The sequence below is a fragment of the Oncorhynchus clarkii genome, chromosome 23, assembly GCF_045791955.1.
Source record: "Oncorhynchus clarkii lewisi isolate Uvic-CL-2024 chromosome 23, UVic_Ocla_1.0, whole genome shotgun sequence".
Classification (NCBI taxonomy): Eukaryota; Metazoa; Chordata; class Actinopteri; order Salmoniformes; family Salmonidae; genus Oncorhynchus; species Oncorhynchus clarkii.
The window spans coordinates 31,752,635-31,762,500 of record NC_092169.1 but is presented as its reverse complement, the minus strand read 5'-3'; the positions used below and the strand labels follow the sequence as shown (position 1 = coordinate 31,762,500).

General features: G+C 44.4%; 1 protein-coding gene across 2 annotated transcripts in view; it reads left to right on the top strand.

The window, feature by feature from the left end:
• The window catches only part of LOC139381079 (apoptosis-associated tyrosine kinase b), an 89,501-nt gene that overhangs the window by 58,921 nt on the left and 20,714 nt on the right, over positions 1-9,866 (top strand). For both annotated transcript variants that reach the window (XM_071124318.1, XM_071124319.1), the window contains one exon: positions 1,719-1,860. In XM_071124318.1, coding sequence (XP_070980419.1) covers positions 1,719-1,860 — 142 coding nt within the window. The remainder of the gene's footprint in view (positions 1-1,718; positions 1,861-9,866) is intronic.

The following is a 9,866-nucleotide window of genomic DNA, read 5'->3' as shown; positions in this document are numbered from 1 at the left end:
CCCCGTAATGACAAAGCGAAAACAAGTTTTTAGAATTCTTTGCAAATTAAAAACAACAACAACAAAAACATATTCCCTTAAGTATTCAGACCCTTTGCTATGCGACTAGAAATTGGGCTCAGGTGCATCCTGTTTCCATTGACCATAATGAGATGATTCTACAACTTGATTGGAGTCCACTTTTGGTAAATTCAATTGATTGGACATGATTTGGAAAGGCACACACCTGTCTATATAAGGTCCCACAGTTGACAGCGCATGTCAGAGCAAAAACCAAGAGGTTAAAGGAATTGTCTGAAGAGCTCCGAGACAGGATTGTGTCGAGGCACAGATCTGGGGAAGGGTATCAAAAAATGTCTGCAGCATTGAAGGTCCCTAAGAACACAGTGGCCTTCATCATTCCTAAATGGAAGAAGTTTGGAACCACCAAGAAACTTCCTAGAGCTGGCCTCCCGGCCAAACTGAGCAATCAGGGGAGAAGGGCCTTGGTCAGGGAGGTGACCAAGAACCCTATGGTCACTCTGACAGAGCTCCAGAGTTCCTCTGTGACGATGGGAGAATCTAGCTTTTATGGTAGCGTGGCCAGACGGAAGCCACTCCTCAGTGTAATGCGCATGACAGCCCGCTTGGAGCTTGCCAAAAGGTACCTAAAGACTCTGACCATGAGAAACAAAATGATCTGGTCTGATGAAACCAAGATTGAACTCTTTGGCCTGAATGCCAAGCGTAATGTCTGGAGGAAACCTGGCACCATCCCTATGGTGAAGCATGGTGGTGTCAGCATCATGCCGTGGGGATGTTTTTCAGCGGCAGGGACTGGGAGACTAGTCAGGACAGAGGGAAAGATGAACAGAGCAAAGTATAGAGAGATCCTTGAAAATGTGCTCCAGAGTGCTCAGGACCTCAGACTGGGGTGAAGATTCACCTTCCAACAGGACAACAACCCTAAGCATACAGGCAAGACAACGCAGGAGTTGCTTCGGGACAAGTCTCTGAATGTCCTTGGGTGGCCCAGCCAGAGCCCGAACTTGAACCTGATCGAACATCTCTGGGTATTTAGAATAAGGCTGTAACGTAGCAAAATGTGCAACAGTCAAGGGGTCTGAATACTTTCCGTATGTGCTGTATGTGGGAGAGATATGTGAGTGGATGTTTATGTGTGTTTGTGTGAACTCTGTAGCAGTACATGTTATGGGTAAATGGGAACTGCATGTGTGTGATCTCTGTAAGGGTACGTGTTAGAGGCATGTGTTTTCCTGGCTCTCTAGTGACCCTGAGAGTGAAAACACATGTTAGAGGGGCCGTTAGGGACCGTGTGAAGCTGGGGACCTAGAGACAAGAGGGTGTGTGTGTCCTGTGTGTGTATATTCTCTCGTGGGACAGGATGGATGGATGGAGGGATGGATGGAAGGAGGGGTGAGGACGATGGGGGGAAGCATTGGAGTGGGTGCTGGAGGAGGCTACAAAGGGTCACAGTTTTCCATAGTTTCCACCCCACCACACAACTCCATACAACTAAGGGGCTTTACACTTGTATCCTGTCTCCAAATTCTTCCAATACTCTCTCTCTCTCTCTACACACACACACACACACACACACACACACACACACACACACCCATACACACACACACACGCACGCGCTCCCCAGGGTTCAAACTCCAGGAATGACACAGTATGAACTATCTGACCTCTGACCTTTTTGTCTTCTCCTGTAGGAGTTTGAAAATGCCGAGGGGGAGGAGTACCAGGCGGACCTGTCCACCCTGGCATCCCCTGCATCCCAGAGCGGACCTGATGTTTACATCCTGCCCCTGACTGAGGTGTCACTCCCCATGGCCAAACAACCAGGACGATCAGGTAGGACCAACATGTCTTTGTCTCTTTGTCTCTCACCCTCATTTAGTTTCAGTTCAGTGCAGTTCAAATACTTTTCTTTCAACAAGAAGATTTAAGTACAGCACATTCGGAAAGTATTCAGACCCCTTGACTTTATCCACATTTTGTGATGTTACAGCCTTATTCTAAAATGAATTAAATAGTTTTTTTCTCAGTCATCCATCTGCACAATACCCCATAATGACAAAGCAAAAACTAGTTTTTAGTTCTGTTTGCGAATTTATATATATATTTTTTTTAAATATCACATTTACATAAGTATTCAGACCCTTTACTCAATACTTTGTTGAAGCACCTTATGGCAGCGATTACAGCCTCAAGTCTTCTTGGGTATGACGCTACAAGCTTGGCACACCTGTATTTGGGGAGTTTCTCCCATTCTTCTCTGCAGATTCTCTCAAGCTCTGTCAGGTTGAATGGGGAGCGTCGCTGCACAGCTATTTTCAGGTCTCCAGAGATGTTTGATTGGGTTGGGTTCAAATAAAAAATAAAAACACCTTTATTTAACTAGGCAAGTCAGTTAAGAACACATTCTTTATTTCAATGACGGCCTAGGAACGGTGGGTTAACTGTTTCGTTCAGGGGCAGAACGACAAATTTTTACCTTGTCAGCTCGGGGATTCAATCTTGCAACCTTACAGTTAACTAGTCCAAAGCTCTAACCACCTGATTACATTGCACTCCACGAGGACCCTGCCTGTTACGCGAATGCAGTAAGCCAAGGTAAGTTGCTAGCTAGCATTAAACATATCTTATAAAAAACAATCAATCAATCATAATCACTAGTTAACTACACATGGTTGATATTACTAGTTATTATGGTTGATATTACTAGTTTATCTAGCGTGTCCTTCGTTGCATATAATCGATGTTTGCGAAAAAGAACTGTCTTGCTCCAATGTGTACCTAACCATAAACATCAATGCCTTTCTTAAAATCAATACACAGAAGTATATATTTTTAAACCTGCATATTTAGCTAAAAGAAATCCAGGTTAGCAGGCAATATTAACCAGGTGAAATTGTGTCACTTCTCTTGCGTTCATTGCACGCAGAGTCAGTGTATATGCAACAGTTTGGGCCACCTAATTTGCCAGAATTTTACGTAATTATGACATAACATTGAAGGTTGTGCAATGTAACAGGAATATTTAGACTTATGGATGCCATCCGTTAGATAAAATACAGAACGGTTCCGTATTTCACTGAAAGAATAAATGTCTTGTTTTCGAGATGATAGTTTCCTGATTCGACCATATTAATGACCTAAGGCTCGTATTTCTGTGTGTTATTATGTTATAACTAAGTCTGATTTGGTAGAGCAGTCTGACTGAGCGGTGGTAGGCACCAGCAGGCTCGTAAGCATTCATTCAAACAGCACTTTCGTGCGTTTTGCCAGCAGCTCTTCGTTGTGCTTCAAGCATTGCGCTGTTTATGACTTCAAGCCTATCAACTCTCGAGATTAGGCTGGTGTAACCGATGTGGAATGGCTAGCTAGTTAGCGGGGTGCGCGCTAATAGCGTTTCAAATGTCACTCGCTCTGAGACTTGGAGTGGTTGTTCCCCTTGCTCTGCATGGGTAACGCTGTTTCGAGGGTGGCTGTTGTCGATGTGTTCCTGGTTCGAGCCCAGGTGCGAGGAGAGGGACGGAAGCTATACTGTTACACTGGCAATACTGAAGTGCCTGTAAGAACATCCAACAGTCAAAGGTTAATGACATACAAATGGTAGAGAGAGAAATAGTCCTATTATTCCTATAATAACTACAACCTAAAACTTCTTACCTGGGAATATTGAAGACTCATGTTAAAAGGAACCACCAGCTTTCATATGTTCTCATGTTCTGAGCAAGGAACTTAAACGTTAGCTGTCATACATGGCACATATTGCACTTTTACTTTCTTCTCCAACACTTTGTTTTTGCATTATTTCAACCAAATTTAACATGTTTCATTATTTATTTGAGGCTAAATGTATTTTATTGATGTATTATATTAAGTTAAAATAAGTGTTCATTCAGTATTTTTGTAATTACAAATAAATGTAAAAAAATCGTCCGATTAATCGGTATCGGCTTTTTTGGTCCTCCAATAATCGGTATCGGTATCGGCGTTGAAAAATCATAATCGGTCGACCTCGACTCCAGACATAACGCTTGGCATTCAGGCCAAAGAGTTCAATCTTAGTTTCATCAGACCAGAGAATCTTGTTTATCATTTTCTGAGAGTCCTTTGCCATTTGGCAAACTCCAAGCGGGCTGTCATGTACCTTTTACTGAGGAGTGGCTTCCGTCTGGTCACTCTACCATAAAGGCTTGATTGGTAGAGTGCTGCAGAGATGGTTGTCCTTCTGGAAGGTTCTCCCATCTCCACAGAGCAACTCTTGTGCTCTGTCAGAGTGACCATCGGGTTCTTGGTCACCTCCCTGACCAAGGCCCTTCTCGCCCATTGCTCAGTTTGGCTGGGTGGCCAACTCTTTGAAGAGTCTTGATGGTTGCAAACTTCTTCCAATTAAGAATGATAAAGGCTACTGTGTTCTTGGGGACCTTCAATGCTGTAGACATTTTTTGGTACCCTTCCCCAGATCTGTGCCTCGACACAATCCTGTCTCGGAGTTCTACGGACAATTCCTTAGACCTCATGGTTTGGTTTTAGCTCTGACATGCCCTGTCAACTGTGGGACGTTATGTCGACAGGTGTGTGCCTTTCCAAATCATGTCCAATCAATTGAATTTACCACAGGGAGACTCCAATCAAGTTGTCGAAACATCTCAAGGATGATCAATGGAAACAACTCAATTTCGAGTCACATAGCAAAGGTATTTCTGTTTTTTATTTTGAATACATTTGCAACATTTCTGAACACTTGTTTTCACTTTGTCATTATGGGGTATTGTGTGTAGATTGATGAGGGAAACATGTAATTTAATTCAATCCATTTTAGTATAAGGCTGTAGCGTAACAAAATGTGGAAAAAGGGAAGGGGTCTGAATACTTTCCAAATGCACTTTATTTGAAGTAATCTCTGTGAGGGGGATGTTGCATAAGCACAGGGAATGATAGTCAGAGAGAACCATATCAAATTCAGACAGTCACTAACTTTCACAGCTTTTCTCAAAGGGAATAAAATATAAACGGTAGAGGAAAAGGTCAGATGAAGTTGAGAGGATAAAGAGAAAAGGTACAAATACAGCTTTTATTTTGTGCCTTAATTCTCTTCTTCAAAAAATGATTCATACTTGGCAGTAGATTAGAGACAAAGCTTAGTGTTTTCAGTGAGGAGTTTTTAAGAATATCAGGGTGCACTGTACTATATATTCTGGTTCTGGTGTTAACCCAAAAAGTCTTCCCAAAGTTAGTGACCAACGCCCTAACACTGGACCACTGCAGGGCTTCCACCTATCCCACCTTTCCCTCTGCCCTGGTTTAGAGCCCTAACACTGGACCACTGCAGGGCTTCCACCTATCCCACCAACCCCTCTGCCCTGGTTTAGAGCCCTAACACTGGACCACTGCAGGGCTTCCACCTATCCCACCAACCCCTCTGCCCTGGTTTAGAGCCCTAACACTGGACCACTGCAGGGCTTCCACCTATCCCACCGTCCACCCTGCCCTGGTTTAGAGCCCTAACACTGGACCACTGCAGGGCTTCCACCTATCCCACCAACCCCTCTGCCCTGGCTTAGAGCCCTAACACTGGACCACTGCAGGGCTTCCACCTATCCCACCAACCCCTCTGCCCTGGTTTAGAGCTCTAACACTGGACCACTGCAGGGCTTCCACCTATCCCACCGTCCCCTCTGCCCTGGTTTAGAGCTCTAACACTGGACCACTGCAGGGCTTGGCTTCCACCTATCCCACCGTCCCCTCTGCCCTGGTTTAGAGCTCTAGGTCCCTGTAGAATTAACTTTGTGGTCCATGAATGAGCTCTCTCTCTTTTCCTCTTTCCCTGTTACCCCCCCCCCCCCCCCCTCTATCTCTCTCTCTCTTACCTCACTCTCCAACAAACATCTGCCTGTTGTGTAATTTCCCTGGTCCAGCCAGCCTACACAATTGCTCCTTGGTATGTCAGGCATGCGAGAGAGATAGACCCTCATTCTCTATCCCTCTTTCTCTCCCTGTCTTTCTGTCTATCTGTGACAATGGCCCTGGTTGTGTGTTGATGTGTAGGCTATGGGGCTGATGCATGCCGATCTGGATTGATACACCCATGACATCAGAAGGCGGGCTGAATTAATGATTCGTACTAGACAGTTTGCTGTGGGTCAGTTTGTAGGTCAGTCTGCTGCTTGACTAGCAATTCCAATATACTGTTCATCAAAGCCACGGCCCATATTCATAAAGAGTCTCTGAGTAGAAGTGCTGATCTAGGATCAGTTTTGTCTTTGAGATCACAATGCATATTATATGGCCAGGGAGGACTTGATCCTAGATCAGCACTCATCAGCACTCAGCACTCTGAGAGGTTTTGTGAGTATGGGCCCAGCACTTTAGTGGACATGAGAGTAATCTTGTCCCCAAGGAGATTAACATTGTTGTATTGGGACTAAAATTCCCAATACGACATATCACTTTACATTTTTATTTTAGGAGAAATGTATATTTTATCTGAATTTGATCGAAGCCACTGTCCACTCAAGACGGTAATGACCCACAGAGTCCTTATTGTTTTTGAATAAGTATTTTGGCACTCTGAATATAGCCAATTTATCATCTGATTATATCCTGTGATTTATTTATTCTGTATGTTTTATCACACATACAGTGCTCAGGCCTTTAGCCTATTTTACACACCTGCTGCCTTACCCTTACTAGCCAACCACTAGTGGCCTTGAAACACATCGCTTATTAGCAGTTCAGCACATTAGCATTTCTCGTACTTTTACACAAAATCAAGATGAACCTTTACCATCCTAATAGACATTGAACATCTATAACCAAACTGGCTACACTCTGTTGTTGGCCGATGGTAGCTATAGCTAGCCACATGCTAACCTTAGTGCTAACGTTGCTAACGTTACTACAGTAGCAGCAGTAACAGTAAATCCAGGTATAATGTCTAACATAAATATTGGCTACCATGATATCCTGCAAGTTATATAAAACCAATAAAGATCAAGTAGTTCAGCAAAAATAAAGACATACCTTGAAATAAACAATGACATTAATCCGATTACTATTTGACCATTAATTTCTGCAAAATGTGCTGTGTTTATTGAGTTCTTGTAGCTTGCTTGCTAGCTTATTCCACCCTCAAACATCTTGCTAAATCTGAGTGGGCCAGTTCGTTTTGCTATTGTTGGTGTAGAATTTTTGATGAATATAATTCAAATTGTGAAAATAGTGTATAATTAGTATGTGTTTTATAAACTGTTGCATGAAGACCGTTTAGATGGATTATAATCAATCTACATGGTTAGATTTGTGGAATATATATTGTGCAAACTTTCTTTTAACTCAGTATGTTGAAATAAGATAATGGACTATCACAAATGGAGTAACTTGCAGTACATGCTGTAGGCCTATGCTGAAAAAAACAGCTGTTCTGTCAGGACATGAACTCAGCACAAAAAGAAACGTCCTCTCACAGTGAACTGCATTTATTTTCAGCAAAATTAACATGGGTAAATATTTGTACGAACATAAGATTCAACAACTGAGACATAAACTGAACAAGTTCCACAGACATGTGACTAACATAAATGGAATAATGTGTCCCTGAACAAAGGGGGGGGTCAAAATCAAAAGTAACAGTCAGTATCTAGTGTGGCCACCAGCTGCATTAAGTACTGCAGTGCATCTCCTCCTCATAGACTGCACCAGATTTGCCAGTTCTTGCTGTGAGATGTTACCCCACTCTTCCACCAAGGCACCTGCAAGTTCCAAATTCCTGTCTTGCAGGAAATCACGCACAGAACAAGCAGCCTGCAGGAAAGGTACCACATAAGGGAGGAGGATGTCTTCCCTGTAACGCACAGCATTGCCTGCAATGACAAATCAAATCAAATCAAATCAAATTTTATTTGTCACATACACATGGTTAGCAGATGTTAATGCGAGTGTAGCGAAATGCTTGTGCTTCTAGTTCCGACAATGCAGTAATAACAAGTAATCTAACTAACAATTCCAAAACTACTGTCTTGTACACAGTGTAAGGGGATAAAGAATATGTACATAAGGATATATGAATGAGTGATGGTACAGAGCAGCATAGGCAAGATACAGTAGATGGTATCGGGTACAGTATGTACAAATGAGATGAGTATGTAAACAAAGTGGCATAGTATAGTATAAAGTGGCTAGTGATACATGTATTACATAAGGATACCGTCGATGATATAGAGTACAGTATATACGTATGCGTATGAGATGAATAATGTAGGGTAAGTAACATTTATATAAGGTAGCATTGTTTAAAGTGGCTAGTGATATATTTACATCATTTCCCATCAATTCCCATTATTAAAGTGGCTGGAGTTGAGTCAGTGTCAGTGTGTTGGCAGCAGCCACTCAGTGTTAGTGGTGGCTGTTTAACAGTCTGATGGCCTTGAGATAGAAGCTGTTTTTCAGTCTCTCGGTCCCAGCTTTGATGCACCTGTACTGACCTCGCCTTCTGGATGATAGCGGGGTGAACAGGCAGTGGCTCGGGTGGTTGATGTCCTTGATGATCTTTATGGCCTTCCTGTGACATCGGGTGGTGTAGGTGTCCTGGAGGGCAGGTAGTTTGCCCCCGGTGATGCGTTGTGCAGACCTCACTACCCTCTGGAGAGCCTTACGGTTGAGGGCGGTGCAGTTGCCATACCAGGCGGTGATACAGCCCGCCAGGATGCTCTCGATTGTGCATCTGTAGAAGTTTGTGAGTGCTTTTGGTGACAAGCCGAATTTCTTCAGCCTCCTGAGGTTGAAGAGGCGCTGCTGCGCCTTCTTCACGATGCTGTCTGTGTGAGTGGACCAATTCAGTTTGTCTGTGATGTGTATGCCGAGGAACTTAAAACTTGCTACCCTCTCCACTACTGTTCCATCGATGTGGATAGGGGGGTGTTCCCTCTGCTGTTTCCTGAAGTCCACAATCATCTCCTTAGTTTTGTTGACGTTGAGTGTGAGGTTGTTTTCCTGACACCACACTCCGAGGGCCCTCACCTCCTCCCTGTAGGCCGTCTCATCGTTGTTGGTAATCAAGCCTACCACTGTTGTGTCGTCCGCAAACTTGATGATTGAGTTGGAGGCGTGCGTGGCCACGCAGTCGTGGGTGAACAGGGAGTACAGGAGAGGGCTCAGAACGCAACCTTGTGGGGCCCCAGTGTTGAGGATCAGCGGGGAGGAGATGTTGTTGCCTACCCTCACCACCTGGGGGCGGCCCGTCAGGAAGTCCAGTACCCAGTTGCACAGGGCGGGGTCGAGACCCAGGGTCTCGAGCTTGATGACGAGCTTGGAGGGTACTATGGTGTTGAATGCCGAGCTGTAGTCGATGAACAGCATTCTCACATAGGTATTCCTCTTGTCCAGATGGGTTAGGGCAGTGTGCAGTGTGGTTGAGATTGCATCGTCTGTGGACCTATTTGGGCGGTAAGCAAATTGGAGTGGGTCTAGGGTGTCAGGTAGGGTGGAGGTGATATGGTCCTTGACTAGTCTCTCAAAGCACTTCATGATGACGGATGTGAGTGCTACGGGGCGGTAGTCATTTAGCTCAGTTACCTTAGCTTTCTTGGGAACAGGAACAATGGTGGCCCTCTTGAAGCATGTGGGAACAGCAGACTGGTATAGGGATTGATTGAATATGTCCGTAAACACACCGGCCAGCTGGTCTGCGCATGCTCTGAGGGCGCGGCTGGGGATGCCATCTGGGCCTGCAGCCTTGCGAGGGTTAACACGTTTAAATGTCTTACTCACCTCGGCTGCAGTGAAGGAGAGACCGCATGTTTTCGTTGCAGGCCGTGTCAGTGGCACTGTATTGTCCTCAAAGCGGGCAA